The sequence below is a fragment of the Saimiri boliviensis genome, chromosome 17 (genome assembly GCF_048565385.1).
Source record: "Saimiri boliviensis isolate mSaiBol1 chromosome 17, mSaiBol1.pri, whole genome shotgun sequence".
Lineage (NCBI taxonomy): Eukaryota > Metazoa > Chordata > Mammalia > Primates > Cebidae > Saimiri > Saimiri boliviensis.
Window position 1 is genome coordinate 49,356,083 of NC_133465.1, and position 17,989 is coordinate 49,374,071.

The following is a 17,989-nucleotide window of genomic DNA, read 5'->3' on the forward strand; positions in this document are numbered from 1 at the left end:
ACTTTGAGAGACAGGTGGATCACTTGAGGTCAGGAGTTCAAGACCAGCCTGGCCAACATGCTGAAACCCTATCTCTACTAAAAATACAAAAATTACCTAGGTGTGGTGGCAGTGCCTATAATTCCAGCTACTTGGGAGGCTGAGGCAGGAGAACTGTTTGAACTGGGGAGGCGGAGGCTGTGGTGAGCCCAGATTATGCCACTGCACTCCAGCCTGGTGACAGACCAAGACTCCGTCTCAAAAAAAAAAACAAAAACAAAAAAAAAAAAAACAAAAAAAAAAAAACAGCAGCAAAATCAGCCAGGTGTAGCAGCATACACCTGTAGTTTCAGCTACTTGAAAGGCTGAAGTGGGAGGACTGCCTGAGCCCAGTATGTCAAGGCTGCTGCAAGCTGTGTCTGAACCACTGCACACTAGCCTGGACAACAGTGAGACCTTGTCTTTAAAAAAACAAACAGAGCCGGGCGCGGTGGCTCAAGCCTGTAATCCCAGCACTTTGGGAGGCCGAGGCGGGTGGATCACGAGGTCGAGAGATCGAGACCATCCTGGTCAACATGGTGAAACCCCGTCTCTACTAAAAATACAAAAAAAAATTAGCTGGGCATGGTGGCGCGTGCCTGTAATCCCAGCTACTCAGGAGGCTGAGGCAGGAGAATTGCCTGAGCCCAGGAGGCGGAGGTTGCAGTGAGCCGAGATCGCGCCATTGCACTCCAGCCTGGGTAACAAGAGCTAAACTCCATCTCAAAAAAAACAAACAAACAAACAAACAGAAACACTGAATCGGACACTAAAATTCTTTTATTTTTTTTAGAGCAGAAGAACTTGACTTATTTGTTTTTCGTTTATTGAGACAGGGTCTCGCACTGCTGCCCAGGCTGGAATGCAGTGGTGCAAACATAGCTCACTGCAGCCTCAACCTCCCGGGCTTAAGCAATATTCCCAACCCAGCCCCCCAAGTGTTGGGATTACAAGCATAAGCCACCTTGCCTGGCTTTTTTTTTTTTGAGACGGAGTTTCGCTGTTGCTACCCAGGCTGGAGTGCAATGGCAGGATCTCGGCTCACCGCAACCTCCACCTCCCGGGTTCAGGCAATTCTCCTGCCTCAGCCTGCTGAGTAGCTGGGATTACAGGCACGCTCCACCATGCCCAGCTAATTTTTTGTATTTTTAGTAGAGACGGAGTTTCACCATGTTGACCAGGATGGTCTCGATCTCTTGACCTCGTGATCCACCTGCCTTGGCCTCCCAAAGTGCTGGGATTACAGGCTTGAGCCACCACGCCCAGCCTGCCTGGCTTTTTAACCAGTACATTTTGGCATTTCTACCAAACAATGCCCCCAGAACAGAACTTTCTTGTTGTTGTTGTTTGTTTGTTTTTTTCAGATGGAACCTTGCAGTGGCGCAATCTCCCCTCACTGCAACCTCTGCCTCCCAGGTTCAAGCAATTTTCCTGCCTCAGCCTTCCGAGTAGCTGGGATTACCAGTGTACATCACCATGCCGGGCTAATTTTTTTGTATTTTTAGTAGAGACGGGGTTTCACCATGTTGGCCAGTCTGGTCTTGAACTCCTGACCTCAAGTGATACACCCCCCTAGGCCTCGCAAAGTGCTGGGATTCTAGGCATGAGCCACTGTGCCTGGCCACAACTGTCTTTTGTGAAGTGCCTCTTTTCCAACAAGGGCTCCATTCTCACCCTACACCTCAAGAACATGCTTTTTTGTTAAAGGTAATTAACAGTGATGCTTCAAAGAGAATAGATCATGTGTGAGAAAGCACAACCAATAAGGATAACTATATTTACCTGGATCCATCATTTTCTGATGCTCCAAGACTAGATAAAGTAAATCAGGCAAGTCTGCACTTTAAACTTAAGGTATGCTAAGTGCTTAGTTATGAAGAACACCCTGCAAATTCAGGGGGCCACATGATCGCCTCAGTCTCCAGGTTTCTACAGGATCCTTGTAGAAACCATCGTAATCTTACCATATAATAGAGAATCACTGTCAATACACACTGTAAGTGAAGCTTTACTTTCAATCTAGTTTAAAATAAAAAACTGTCACCAATGTCGACAGTTTTTGTTATTTGTAATAATGTCACAAAACATTGAGAGCTACAACAGACAACTAAATCTCCTGGACACTAACAGAATAATTTTCTAGTCCTGAGACCGAAACGAAGTACTGTTGTGAAAACTACCACATGGTTCTGCCAAAGAGAAAACTGGCTGGAATGTAAGCTGAAATTTGACCATAACGGCCTATCTCTAAGATTGCACACTCAAATTAGTCTCAAATTAGCCATCTCACAGCATGGCTCTGAGGATTAGGAAAAACAAAAAAAGTACTAGGTGAGCTGTAAAGCACTGTACAAATGTTAGCTGTCATTATTGTTTTATTATTATTATTGGCACAGAGGTGGTGGTTTGTCAGTCATTTAAGAAAAATCCATATACAGTAATCCAACCTTCCTTTAGCCAATGGGCTCATATTTGTTCACTTTTTATTTTTTTGAGACGGAGTTCTGCTTTTGTTGCCCAGGCTGGGGTGCAATGGCACAATCTCAGCTCATTGCAACCTGCGTCTCCTGGGTTCAAGTGATTCTCCTACCTCAGCCTCCTGAGTAGTTAGATTACAGGTGTGCGCCACCATGCCCGGCTATTTTTGAGAAGGAGTCTTGCTCTGTCACCCAGGCTAGAGTGCCATGGCACCATCTCGGCTCACTGCAACCTCCGGCTCCCACGTTCAAGTGATTCTCCTGCCTCAGCCTCCAGAGTAGCTGGGATTACAGGCATGCACCCCTGTGCCTGGCTAATTTTTGTATTTTTTAGTAGAGATGGGGTTTTACCATGTTGGTCAGGATGATCTCAAACTCCTGATCTCAAGTGATCCACCCAGCCTTGGTCTCCCCTCCCAAAGTGCTGGGATTACAGGCATGAACCACCATGTCCAGCTCACTTTTTAAAGTGCTACACACTGTCTAAAAAATAAATACTGTTCTTTAATAGTCTCTTCCCTCCTTTTTGAGAACTAAAAACCTCCAGTTCAGCTCAGTAGAAAAGCATCAAGTTCTACATTGCAGAGATGGGCAAAACTGAGCACTCCCAAATCAGCTTGATTCCTTTTATCTTCCTTCCATTTCTCTGAATAATTGTCATTTATTTTTCAAGCCCCTCCTCCACTGTCACATCTGAAGTGTCTTCCCTAAAATGCTCACCACTCTATACCAAGGGTTGGCAAACTACATCCTGTGGCCCAAATTCAGCTAACCACTTGTCTTAGGTAAGTTTTACTTAACAGCTATGCCCATTTGTTTACACTGTGTCTATGGCTGCTTTGCTATAAAGGCAAGGCTGAGTAGTCGTGACCAAGACCATATGGCCAATACAGCATAAAAGATTTACTATTTGGCCCTTTACAGAAAAAGTTCAAAAAAAAAAAAAAAAAAAAAGTCCAGGCGCAGTGGCTCATGCCTGCAATCTCAGCACTTTCGGAGGCCGATGGGTGGATCACAAGGTCAGGTGTTCAAGACCAGCCTGGCCAAGATGGTGAAACTCCCATCTCTATTTAAAGAAAAAAAAAAAAAGTTTGTTTCTCCCTGCTCTCTGCTGTCACGCACCTTGCTCACAGGACCACTAGTGCAGAGCAGGGCTTGCCATATTGTTATCACTAAGTTAAATGCTGCTGTCCTTCACCACTCCAAACAAATGTGAGATTACGGAGGGTAAGAGCAGTGTCTTAATCATCCTGGCATTTCCCAGCACGTTGAAGGGAGAGAGTGCAAGAGGGAAGGCAGAAAAAAGGAGAAGAATTAATGACTATCAGAGACTCAGAGGACCAATCCTACAAGAGTTCCCAGAGGTTAAGGGACTACTGAGAGGTCACACATTCATTAACAGCACAGTTGGAAAAATACTGCTGTTTAGGCCAGATGCAGTGGCTCACGCCTATGATCCCAGCACTCTGGGAAGCCGAGGCAGTTGGATCATGAGGTCAGGAATTCAAGACTAGCCTGGCCAAGATGGTAAAACCTTGCCTCTACTAAAAATACAAAAATTAGCTGGGCATGGTGGTGGGCGCCAGTAATCCCAGCTACTTGGGAGGCTGAGGCAGAGAATTCTCAAACCCAGGAGGCAGAGATTGCAGTGAGCCCAGATTGCACCACTGCACTCCAGCCTGTGGGACAGTGAGACTCCGTTAAAAAAAATAATAATAACAAAAACCAAACTGCTGTTCTTCAAATTCCCTATATCTTACTCCACACTACTTTTAGCATAATGTGTGGACCCTTTAATTTTCCAGCTCAGCTAGAATTTGCTTCAATTGCTGGGTAGTTTCTGATATTTACCTGAGTTAGTCTTAAAAATTCCATTGCTAGAATTTGACTCTACCACTTGCTTGGTTCCCTTACCCTACTCCAAGCCTGGTCTCTGCGAGAAAAACTTTTACATAGAATACCCTTCTCTTAATACTGGAGGAAATACCACCACTGACCCACTCTAATGTGCTTATATTGAACTGTCTCCACATCAGGAGTTGGATACAGAGATGGTTGCAAAAACACACGTATGGCACAACTCTGCCAGACTCACTTAGGCTCAGCAATTTATCTTTTCAGGAGGATAACAGTTCTCCCCCTCCCCCCTCCATGTCCTATGAGGCCAAGAAGGTCCCCTTGGGAACTAAACTTTCGGCCTAATAAGAGCCCCACTGTGTCAGCATGATGCCATGCACTATAACCTGAACTGAGTCATGAGTTCTAGCCTGTAGCACTGCACCCCCATCATGATTCTGTCGGGTTGACCCCAAAGTTTGAATGCAATTGAATCCGACTTCAAAACACCAATGGGGCTTTTTTGTTTTTTGTTTTTAGAAAGGGTCTCACTCTGCTGGCCAGCCTGGAGTGTAGTGGTATGATCACAGCTCACTGCAGCCTTGATCTCCCCAGTTTCGGGTGATCCTCCCACCTCAGTCTCCAGAGTAGCTGGGACCATAGGCACATGCACCACGCCTGACTAATTTTGTATTTTTTGTAGAGACAGGGTCCATGTTGCCCAGGCTGGTCTTGACCTCTGACCTCAAGCCATCTACCCACCTCAGTCTGCCAAACTGCTGGGACTACAGGTGTCAGCCACCATACCCAGCAAGTCGGTGATTTTTTAAACGGCAATAAATTATTCCACCGTTCTGACCCATTTGACACCAGTCACTACTTATCATGCCCCTGGCACTGAGCAGTGATGGGCTCTTCCTCCCCATCAGCCAATTGTCTTCATGACACTTCTATGATGTAATAGCTGTCTGCTTAAAGCCAGGTGCAAGTCTTAGCAGTAGACTCTCACCAGGGACTGTGGCCTTGGCAACATTTTTTTTTTGAGACGGAGTCTCACTCTGTCACCCAGACTGGACAGTGCAGTGGCACTATCTCAGCTCACTGCAACCTCCATCTCCCAGGTTAAAGCGCTTCTCCTGCCTCAGCTTCCTGAACAGATGAGACTACAGGCGCCCACCACCACACCAGGCTAATTTTTGTATTTTTAGTAGAGATGGGGTTTCACCATACTGGCCCAGCTGGTCTCAAACTCCTGATCTTGTGATCCACCAGCATCAAAGTGCTGGGATTACAGGTCTGAGGCACCACACCCGGCCAGCAATGTTTTCTTTTTTTTTTTTTTGAGACGAAGTTTCGCTCTTGTTACCCAGGCTAGAGTGCAACGGCGCAATCTCGGCTCACCGCAACCTCCGCCTCCTGGATTCAGGCAATTCTCCTGCCTCAGCCTCCTGAGTAGCTGGGATTACAGGCACGTGCCACCATGCCCAGCTAATTTTTTTGTATTTTTAGTAGAGACAGGGTTTCACCATGTTGACCAAGATGGTCTCGATCTCTCGACCTTGTGATCCACCCGCCTCGGCCTCCCAAAGTGCTGGGATTACAGGATTAAGCCACCGCGCCCAGCCCAGCAACATTTTCTAAACAAGTTAATCAACAGGTTATATCTTTTAGAAGCCAGAAAAACTATCTCTAGCAAAAAAAATTCTTGCTTCTCCCAGACAAGTGGTTTTTCCTTCCTACTTTCACATATCTTCTACCTCCTACTAAAACATACACAGCTAAATATAGGCCGGCCAGGCCATCTCTGACTCTACAGCAAACCTCAACACATTAGGGTCAAGATTATGACCAAAGGCCAGGTGCGGCGGCTCATGCTGGTCATCCTAGCACTTTGGAAGGCCATGGAGGGTGGATCATCTGAGTTCAGGAGTTCGAGATTGGCTTGGGCAACATGGTGAAGTCCTGTCTCTACCAAACACACACAGACATATGCACACACACACATACTAGCCCGGCGTGTTAGTGCATGCCTGTAGTCCCAGCTACTTGAGAGGCTGAGGCACAAGAATTGCTTTAGCACAGGAGGTAGATGTTGCAGTGAGCAGAGATCATACCACTGCACTCTAGCATGGGTGACAGAGTGAGATCCTGTCTCAAAAATATATATAAATAAATAAAAAGATACAACCAAGAGCCCTGCTTTGACTAGGTTCATCAACATAGCCCACAATGCAATAATTATCCTATCAACCCCAGGATTTACTGATACTTGGGTTTAACCCTCAAATCACCAGAAAGCCATAGGATTATACTGAATTTTAGCTGTGAAACTGGTAGAATTCAAAATAAAAATGAATTCCTCCCTCAATGTGACATGGTACCTAAAGGTAAACACTGTTAGTTTCTTTTTAAAGTAAACCCTTAAAAAAAAAAAAAAAAAAAAAGTGAACCCTAGGCCGGTCGCAGTGGCTCACTCCTATAATCCCTGCACTTTGGGAGGCCAAGGTAGGTGGATCACCTGAAGTCAGGAGTTTGAGACCAGCCTGACCAACACGGGAGAAACCCTATCTATACTAAAAATACAAAATTAGCTGGGCGTGGTGGTACATGCCCGTAATCCCAGCTACTCCGGAGGCTGAGGCAGGAGAATCACTTGAACCTGGGAGGCAGAGGTTGCGGTGAGCCGACCTCCACACCACTGCACTGCAGTCTGGGTAACAGGAGTGAAACTCTGTCTCAAAAAAAAATTAGCTGGGCATGGTGGCACATGCCTGTAATCCCAGCTACTCGGGAGGCTGAGGCAGGAGAATCACCTGGACCCATGAAGTGGAGGTTGCAGTGAGCTGAGATCATGTCATTGCACTCTAGCCTGGGCAACAAGAGCAAAACTCCATCTCAAAAAAAAAAAGGGAACAGTAGCTCACTCCTATAATTCTAGCACATTGGAAGGCTGAGGTGTGAGGATCACTTGAGGCCAGGAGGTTGAGACCAGCATGGGCAATACAGTGAGACCATGTCTCAAGGAAAAAAAAAAAAAAAAAACTTTTTTTTTTTTAATTAGTTGGATGTGGTGGCACACACCTGTAGTCCCAGTTACTCAGAAGGATCAGGCAGAAGGATTGCTTGAGATTGGGTTGAGGCTGCAGTGAGCTATGATCATGTCATTGTACTCCAGCCTGAGCAACAGAGCAAGACCCTGTATCAAAACCAAATACAAAGTGAACCTTGTGACTTTTCCATCTTCTCAGCTTTACCAGGCCCCTCTACTCCCAGACCTATCTCCAGATAACCATTTTAATTCAATGGCAGCCAACTCATTTATTACTAGGAGCCAAGGATAAGCCCTCTGAATCTCTTCTTCCTGCTTCTATTTGATCACTTTCTGTTTGTTAATAATGAATAAATGGGGCCGGGCGCGGTGGCTCAAGCCTGTAATCCCAGCACTTTGGGAGGCCGAGGCAGGTGGATCACGAGGTCAAGAGATCGAGACCATCCCGGTCAACATGGTGAAACCCCGTCTCCACTAAAAATACAAAAAATTAGCTGGGCATGGTGGCACGTGCCTGTAATCCCAGCTACTCGGGAGTCTGAGGCAGGAGAATTGCCTGAACCCAGGAGGCGGAGGTTGTGGTGAGCCGAGATCGCGCCATTGCACTCCAGCCTGGGTAACAAGAGCGAAACTCCGTCTCAAAAAAAAAAAAAATGAATAAATGGGTAATAAATGGAGGAAAAAAGCTAATAACGCAGTCTGTGGTTTGGTAAGGGAGGTGAATGCCCAAACTCTGTATTACCTGTGTATTTCTATTTTCCATGCTTTGTCTCTTTTCCTGCTGACCACCTCTTTCCCCTAACATCTCCTCCAGAAAAGTATTCTCCAACTCATCAAAGTGTTAAGACATAGATATCGGCCGGGCGCGGTGGCTCAAGCCTGTAATCCCAGCACTTTGGGAGGCCGAGGCGGGTGGATCACGAGGTCAAGAGATCGAGACTATCCTGGTCAACATGGTGAAACCCTGTCTCTACTAAAAATACTAAAAATTAGCTGGGCATGGTGGCGTGTGCCTGTAATCCCAGCTACTCAGGAGGCTGAGGCAGGAGAACTGCCTGAACCCAGGGGGCGGAGGTTGCGGTGAGCCGAGATTGCGCCATTGCACTCCAGCCTGGGCAACAAGAGCGAAACTCCATCTCAAAAAAAAAAAAAAAAAAGACATAGATATCATTTTGATACGCTGCATGTATTCATCTAAACAAAGGATCACCTCCATTGGACTTGGATGTGTCAACAAATCCCTTCCTAAGTGACTCAGAGGTGGAAAGCACAGCTATTTCAGTTCTGTAACTGCTCATCCTAACCTCCAGGACTCAGAGAAGTGTTCAATTAACTATGCTACTTGATAACACCCCCTTGGAAATTAATGTTAATTCTGATCACCAGAGGTCTCTTAAAAACATCTTTTAATACTAAGATATTACATATTAATGGTATCCAGTATAATTCCGATTTTCCCCAGTCTTTGGGTGGCAAGTTCCAATCTCTGACTGAATGTCAGAGGCAATGCTAGGGAGCACTGACAAAATACTCTAGGTCAGGCATCCCCAAACTGCGGCCCCCTGAGGCCATTTACCCGGTCCCCCGCCGCACTTCAGGAAGGGGCAACTCTTTCATTGGTGGTCAGTGAGAGGAGCACAGTATGTGGTGGCCCTCCAACGGTCTGAGGGACAGTGAACTGGCCCCCTGTGTAAAAAGTTTGGGGATGCTTGCTCTAGGTCGTCAATGTCATTTCATTCAACATCATTTTGTTACCACACTGATGAGGGGAAAAAAAACTGGGGGGATGGGCACGGTGGCTCATGCTTGTAATCACAGCACTTTGGGAGGCCAAGGTGCGTGGATTACCTGAGGTCAGGAGTTCAAGACCAGCCTGTCCAATCTAGTGAAACCCCATCTCTATTAAAATAAAAAAATTAAAATTAGCTGGGTAGACCAGGCACAGTGACTCACGCCTGTAATCCCAGTACTTTGGGAGGCCAAGGCGGGCGGATCATGAGGTCAGGAGATTAAGACCATCCTGGCCATGGTGAAACCGTGGCCTACTCCACTATAATAGAAAAAAATAGCTGGGCATGGTGGTGTGCGCCTGTAGTCCCAGCTACTCAGGAGGCTGAGGCAGAGGAATCACTTGAATCCGGGAGATGGAGGTTGCACTGAGCTGAGATCGCTGAGATCGTGCCACTGCACTCCAGCCTGGTGAAAGAACAAGACTCTGTCTCAAAAAAAAAAAAAAAAAAAAATTAGCCGAGCATGGTAGCAGGTGCCTGTAATCACAACTACTCAGGAGGCTGAGGCAGGAGAATCGCCCGAACCCAGCGGGGTAGAGGTTGCAGTGAACCAAGATCACACCACTTCACTCTAGCCTGGGCAAGAGAGTAAAACCCTGTCTCAAAAAAAGAAAAATAACTCCCCCCTACCGCAACCCTACTGTCCTCTTCTAAGCTTCCTCTTACATGCTATTGCTAGAGATAGAAATAAGACTGCTTAACCTGAAGTGAACTATCATTCGAAAGCAAAACAGGACAATTTGCAAGAAGTTGCTAGTTTATACCTTCCCTAGCTGAGCTATTATCAAGCATTTCCTGTAAAAGCCCTTCTCTTCCATGCCCTGCTAAGTCAGAGTAAACAATTATCTGGCTTATAACAACAGGTTTAATTAAGCAGAGCACTTACTATGTCAGCAAGATAAGCCAACATGTGATGGTACCTAAGTTAGAGTATACAAGTAGTGCTTCTCCAGACTGCAAGCATCTGAAGCACTACATACTTCAACCGTTTTCTTCCAGACATCCCAGGATACGTTAGTTCCCTTCCACATGCTTAAACAATCCTCCATCTTAAGAAAAACTCGAGTCCATGCTCTTAAAAATGAGATGAACTTTTCAAGTCATTCATACATGTTCATAGCTGCCCAAATCAGCTGTTTTCAGCAACAGGCTCTCTTTAATTCTAAGTCAATCTCCAAAGAGGAATCACAAAGCATCCTAAAAGGTTGGTTTCAAAGGAAAGCCAATATAGCTTACTCATAAACATCTCTGCAAACGGAGGAATAAACGAAATCCAAAGATAACCCTCCAACCTAATTTTAGTTTTTAGTTTCTGACTCCTCTTCCCAGCAAACCTTTTTCAAGATTTGGCAAGCAGGCCAGACAGTAAGAAAAGTAAAGATATCTGGTGTTCCCCAAGCTATTACTTCCTGCTGCTTTCCTCAAAGAGTGGGTAATCGGCTAGTTTACAACAATGCTATTAAAATAGGAAAACTGACCAGCAGAAAGCAAAATCCTAAAGGCAAAGATAATCCACAAGCTAACCAAAAGCTATTTCTTTTTCTTTTCTTTTCTTTTCTTTTTTTTCCTGAGACAGTTTCACTCTTGTTTCTCAGGCTGGAGTGAAATGGCACAAACTCCGCCTCCCAGGTTCAAGTGATTCTCCTGACTCCGCCTCCTGAGTAGCTGGGATAATGGGCATGTGCCACCATGCCCAGCTAATTTTGTATTTTTAGTAGAGACGGGTTTTCACCACGTTGGCCAGGCTGGTCTCAAACTCCTGACCTCGTGATCAGCCTGCCTCGGCCTCCCAAAGTGCGGGGATTACAGGTGTGAGCCACCACACCTGGCCTACCAAAAACTATTTCTATTTGAGGTCAAATATAAGAAAAGAACTGCTTCTTTATAAATACACACACACACACACACACACACACACACGCACAATTTATTTATTTATTTTCTTTTATTTATTTATTTATTTTTTAGAAACAGCGTTTCACTATGTTGGTCAGGCTAGTCTCAAACTCCTGACCTCAGGCGATCCACTTGCCTTGGCCTTCCAAAGTGCTGGGATTACAGGCATGAACCACCTCACCCAGCCCAGATCTGCTTAACAGCTCCCACTTAACGGTCCCACCCACACAACCCCTGCCCCTCTAAATAGTGGCACTTGTTGGTCACAAGAGCCGACTTTCTAACTTCAGAAAATCATCTCTCTTTCAGATCTTTACTACTCACTAAAGGTCTATTGACACGACTTCTCATACCCTGTAAACACCCAAAAATAACTCAGAGCCTACAGAACATACTGTAAGTTTATGTTTTTAATATACTAGGAATAAATTATTTCACAAGTCTTTTAAATTTTCATAAGCAAATCAAAGACCACCCAAAGAGCTCTTCCTATACTGTATTAGGAGATACATTACTAAGCCAGGGTTTCAAAACCCTATAGGCTTCAAAGAATGGGACATCCCATATATGACAACACCCATATGAAACTCAATAGCCTTCCAAATCTGTCCCTGGTCGTCACTAAAAAATATGTGGCATTTCCCTGGAATCTGACAAGATAGGAGCTCCAGATCTGAGGTAACGACATTCACTAGCCTCAGTTACCCTCTATTATTTCAGTTGCCTAAGTGTTTCCTTGCTTTGCTGAACTGTAGAGAATACACCACATTCCCAAGAGAGGCAGAGTAATACACATTATTACAAGACTCCTCCAGAGGGAAAAACTTCCACCACACTAATTCAAGAGGCTTCATGAAAGGCACCTGCTACTAAAATCGGAGGTGTAACTTATTCATCCAACAAATATTTACTAAAAACTCGGTGTAAGCGTTACTAAAAGCTCTGTATATTCAATAGCAAACAAAACAGGAGTGGTTCCCATTCTTGCAGAATAAAGTTTAGTGAGACAGACACTAGACAAGTAAACAAATACATAATTACAAAAAAAGCTATGAACAGGGTAACCTTAGGTCCCAATTTGCCCAGGACACATTAATCTATACCTGTCATCCCAGTGTAAACTAAAAGCATTCACCTTTACTCTTAAAAATGTCCCAGGTTTAGCCAGGCGCGGTGGCTCAAGCCTGTAATCCCAGCACTTTGGGAGGCTGAGGTGGGTGGATCACGAGGTCAAGAGATTGAGACCATCCTGGTCAACATGGTGAAACCCTGTCTCTACTAAAAATACAAAAAATTAGCTGGGCATGGTGGCGCGTGCCTGTAATCCCAGCTACTCAGGAGGCTGAGGCAGGAGAATTGCCTGAACCCGGGAGGCGGAGGTTGCGGTGAGCCGAGATGGCGCCATTGCACTCCAGCCTGGGTAACAAGAGCGAAACTCCGGTCTCAAAAAAAAGAAAAGAAAAGAAAAATGTCCCAGGTTGGACTACAAATGATGGTCACCTTAACTGTGAAGGACAAGGTACTATGACAGAGAATAACATAACGCTGGCAAATTACTTTAACCTTATTACTTTAGGTGATCAGAGAAGACTTCTTGGAAGACATGCCATTTAACAAAGTCCTGATGGGTAAGGCTTTTTCCTTCCAGTCATTCTGGAAGGAAAAATGTTCCAAACAAACAAACAAAAAAATAAATAAAAAATAAAAACAAAAAAAAGACAAGAAAAATGTTCCAAGTACAAGGGACAGCACAGGCTGTGACAGGGCTTGGGTGTTATTACTGTTCAACGTCAATTTTGACCAAATAAACTGAATTGTCAAAAAAAATGAGTTGGGGCCTGGCATAATAGTTCACATCTGTAATACTAGCACTTTGAGAGGCCGAGATGGACAGATCACTTGAGGTCAGGAGTTCAAGACCAGCCTGGCCAGCATGGTGAAACCTGGTCTCTACTAATAATACAAAAATTGTGCCAGGCACAGTGTCTCACACCTATAATCCTAGCACTTTGAGAGGCCGAGGCAGGCAGACTGCCTGAGCTCAGGAGTTCAAGACCAGCCTGAGCAACAAAGCGAAACCCGGTCTCTACTAAAATGCAAAAAATTAACCAGGTGTGGTTGCATACGCCTGTAGTCCCAGCTACTTCAGAGGCTGAGGCAGGAGAATCACTTGAACCCGGGAGGCGGAGATTGCAGTGAGCCAAGACTGTGCCACTGCACTCCAGCCTGTACAACAACAGCAAAACTCCATCTCAAAAAAAAAATTGGCTGGGTGTGGTGGCGCACACTGGTAGTTCCAGCTACTCCAGAGGCTGAGGCATCAGAATCACTTGAACTCAGGAGGCGGAGGCTGCAGTGAGCTGAGATCCCACCACTGCACTCCGGCCTGGGCAACAGGGACAGATTCTGTCTCAAAAATAAATAAAGGCTGGGCACAGCGGCTCACGCCTGTAATCCCAGCACTTTAGGATGCTGAGGTGGGCGGATCACCTGAGGTAGGGAGTTCAAGACCAGTCTGACCAACATGGAGAAACCCCATCTCTACTAAAAATACAAAATTAGCCAGGCGTGGTGGCTCATGCCTGTAATCCCAGCTACTCAGAAGGCTGAGGCAGAATCGCTCGAATCCAGAAGACGGAGATTGCAGTGAGCTGAGACTGTGCCACTGCACTCCAGCCTGGGTAACAAGAGCAAGACTGTGTCTCCAAAAAAAAAAAAAAAAAAAAAAAACTTGGGCAGGCATAGTGGCGCATGCCTGTAATCCCAGCAAACCAAGGCCCTGTTCACACATACACAAAAGCGACTTGGGAATTCCCAGAGATCAATTTGTATGTGCAAGATTAAAACATGCTAAGCATGTAATTGTTAGAACTCAAAATTCAGGCCGGGCGCGGTGGCTCAAGCCTGTAATCCCAGCACTTTGGGAGGCCGAGGCGGGTGGATCACAAGGTCAAGAGATCGAGACCATCCTGGTCAACATGGTGAAACCCTGTCTCTACTAAAAGTACAAAAAAAAAATATTAGCTGGGCATGGTGGCACGTGCCTGTAATCCCAGCTACTCAGGAGGCTGAGGTGGGAGAATTGCCTGAACCCAGGAGGCAGAGGTTGCAGTGAGCCGAGATTGCGCCATTGCACTCCAGCCTGGGTAACAAGAGCGAAACTCCGTCTCAAAAAAAAAAAAAAGAACTCAAAATTCAAACATAAAGAGAAAAAAGAACCTTTAAAACAGTGGCCAGGCCGGGCGCGGTGGCTCAAGCCTGTAATCCCAGCACTTTGGGAGGCCGAGGTGGGTGGATCACGAGGTCAAGAGACAGAGACCATCCTGGTCAACACAGTGAAACCCCGTCTCTACTAAAAATACAAAAAATTAGCTGGGCATGGTGGCACGTGCCTGTAAGCCCAGCTACTCAGGAGGCTGAGGCAGGAGAATTGCCTGAACCCAGGAGGCGGAGGTTGCGGTGAGCCAAGATCGCACCATTGCACTCCAGCCTGGGTAACAAGAGCGAAACTCCGTCTCAAATAAAAAAATAATAATAAAATAAAACAGTGGCTTTCAAACTTTTATAGGTCACGAATCCCTCTGAGAATCGAAAAACATTTAGGATATTCATGCAGAAAACGCATATATTCATGTACGCACACATCCACATACACCCAATTTGAGGACGTTCATAGGCAATGCCACCACCCAAAGCCCACCATCACTAGAATTTCATCACGTACTCCAAGATTAAAACTTTTAAGTTAAAAAAAAAAAAGTCATCTTTCATAAAGGCAAAAACAAGTTCCAACTTCTTTGAGAGTTAAGCTTATTTCTTAAGATCTACTGACAACATCCAGGAATAAAGAGAAAAACTAAACACCTATTTTTTAAAAAGATATCAGAAGAAGCAATTTTAAGTCAATTAAAAAAATTAAAAATAGACAATGTATCACCAACAGTCAATGAGACTCATCTTTCCCATGATTTTAGAGAGCCAGATTTGCCCTCGAGTCCTTACCTTACTAACATTGAGTGAAGCTAGGGGAGGAGGGGTTTCTGTTCGATCATTAATTATTTCCACTTCTGAAACATACTGTAAGTTTATAAGCAAGATATCTGCATGGTTGGGCTTTCCACTGGAAGAGGGACATTCTGGTAAGAAAAAAAAGTTAAGGAAAAATAGGACAAGCAGAGGCACTGACACATCCCAAAAGAGACACAGAAAACACAATTCACACAAGGCTTTAAAAGGTATGCCAGGAGCAAGAGGGCCTTAGAAGAATCACAGCTCTCCTCAGGAAATCCCTGCCTGTCACCTTCCTCCTGCCCAAACCCTTGGAAGCCTCCTAAGGAATTCTGTCACCTTCTGTCTACTGGTTTTATGGAGCGGCATAATGCAGATTTAATGTGTTTGTCTTGAACCTATGAACCAGACAAAGGAGCTAGACATTTCTGTTCTTCGTATAATACTCTCTATATCTGCACAGTGTTTTTACTTTTTCAGATGTGAGCTTTCCCATTTTGCAGAGGAGAAATCTACAGCGCTGGAAAGGAAATTCACCTAAGGTGACCCAGCCAGTTAATCCATTCATTCATTCACACACTCATTCCCCAACCATTTAAGCGCCCACTGTATGTCAGTTAAAAATTGAGTAATTCCTAGTTCCAAGACCCTTCCAACTAAACTACTAATGTAAAAGGTCTTATTTGTTCCAGGTGCAACCTCCTATTTTTTAAAAAAAGCAACCATTCTTGCTGTAATTAGTTTCAAAAGACATCTTCCTAAGCTAGAAATCTACAAGTAAGTGGTTAAGTGAATTAAAATACTTGACACTCAAAGGTAGCAGACTCAGTAGGAAACTTCATTTTGAAAGACGCAATGACAAGGCGCAGTGGCTCACTGCTGTCATCCCAGCTACTCAGGAGGCTCAGGCAAGAGAATCGCTTGAACCCGGGAGGCAGAGGCTGCGGTGAGCAAAGATGGCGCCATTGCACTCCAGCCTGAGCAACAAGAGGAAAACTGTCCAGCCCGACCCCCCCGCCAACACACACACAAAAGGCCGGAAGCGGTGGCTCACACCTGTAATCCCAGCACTTTGGGAGGCCGAGGCAGGCGGATCACAAGGGCGGATCACGAGGTCAGGAGATAGAGACCATCCTGGCCAGCATGGTGAAACTCCGTCTCTACTGGAAAAAAAAAAAAAAAAAATTAGCTGGGCATGGTGGTTCGTGCCAGTAATCCCAGCTACTCAGGAGGCTGAGGCAGGAGAATCGCTTGAACCAGGGAGTCGGAGGTTGCAGTGAGCCGCGATGGCGCCACTGCACTCCAACCTGGCGACAGAGCAAGACTCTGTCTCAAAAAAAAAAAAAAAGAAAAAGAAAGAAAGAAAGAAAGAAAGAAAAAAGCCATAATGAATTACTCCTCAAAAAAAAAAAAAAAAAAATTGCAATAAACCCACCTGTAGCTCACATAAAAGGGGAAGCCGTGGCACATTTATTCCAACAAGGAAGTGTTTCGTTTCCAATACAGAGTTTCCTGGAATAATTCAGAAGTCATTTCCACCCCAAAGAAGCAGGCCACCTTTTCCAATCAGTTTAACATTGCTACTTTCAAAAGGGAGGCTACTACTACGTAAAAGTAAGGACTCCATGTGCTGGGCTGAGAAAGGGAGCATGAGAACTTCACTCTCTTGCCTGTAATTCACACATCCCCAACTCACATAAGCCACTGAAAAACGTGGCAAGCCCTCTCTGGACCAGGTTTCCAATGCAAACATCCCCTAAACAGCAATTTCCAAATGACCGAGAAGCCTAAAAATCAGCACAGTCCCCCCACCACACATACACATTCATCAGCGAAACAAACCAGGAGCCCCAGTTCAGATGCAAACTCTGCCCTGCGCTTACTCTCCCCCGAAACAGGCAGGACCATTTGGTCACCATCCCACTGCCTTTCTTGGACAAAATCCCATCAGTGGACATGCCCTCCTAAATTCCATACCTTTGCCCTACCAGCAGTTCCTTACCCTACACACCCCTCCCCATAACATTTTACCCGCCCCTCCTTTCCATCCGGGCTCCAATCCACCAGCCCCCTCCCACTACCACCCACTCTCCTAATCACGGTGTCCCCTCTAATAACGTTCCCCCCCGAAAAGCCATCCCCATGTCATGCTCTCCTCCACCCCCGGATCCTTGGTCTGGCTCCAGCTCCCGCAAGGGGTGACAGACAGGGTCCCCAAAACTGACCGAAGGGCCCGCGGGAGGGGGAGGGGAGCTCAATGCCATGCGCATGCGCCACGGGCACCGCCGTAGCCGGTCGCCCCTAGGCCCGGAGCGAGCCCCGGCTGCCGCCGTCGTCCCCCACCCCCCGACCACCGCACCTACAGGCCGGCCGGGCCTCGGGCTCCACGCAGAGAAGGATACTTAAAGCCAGCATTTTGGACTGGTAGTCGAAGGCTACCACCTCGCCCTGCAGCCGCTGCTCCTGGCACGTCCGGCACGACACCTGGCTCCCAACGCTGAAGTACTCGCCCGGAGGAGCCGCCATCTTGGGAGTGCAGCCGCGGCCGGCGGCGGCGGCGGCAGCAGCGGGCGAAAGCCGGGCCCCCAGTGAGCGCCGCGACGCGACGCGACGCGACGCACGGAGCGTGCTTCCGTCACACGCCGGGGCGTGGCCTGGTGCTGGGTGGGGCGGGAGCCTAGGTGGACTAGGAAAGAAGAGGAAAAAGGGGGAATCCGAAAAATCGTATTTGTATTGCTGCGTGCTCTCGGTTAAGTGCTTGTAGAGCCTATTTTAGAAGTTAAGGATAAATGACCTACGTGGAATGAAAAGGGGAAAGAAGAAGGAGCTGCAGTCTCCATTATATGCACACCTTGAACACAAGAGTTTAATGAATGAATTTTATTAAATAATTTATATTATGCCCATTTTGCATA

General features: G+C 46.1%; 1 protein-coding gene across 1 annotated transcript in view; it reads right to left on the reverse strand.

Annotated features, from left to right (window-relative positions):
* LSM12 (LSM12 homolog) overlaps positions 1–17,751 on the reverse strand; it is a 33,571-nt gene extending 15,820 nt beyond the window's left edge. Inside the window, exons 1-2 of the mRNA XM_003943637.3 lie at positions 17,477–17,751; positions 15,069–15,202 (exon numbers count right to left, since the gene is read on the reverse strand). Of these exons, the coding sequence (XP_003943686.1) occupies positions 15,069–15,202; positions 17,477–17,600 (258 nt within the window). The 5' untranslated portion in view covers positions 17,601–17,751. The remainder of the gene's footprint in view (positions 1–15,068; positions 15,203–17,476) is intronic.
* Between the last annotated feature and the right edge of the window lie 238 nt (positions 17,752–17,989).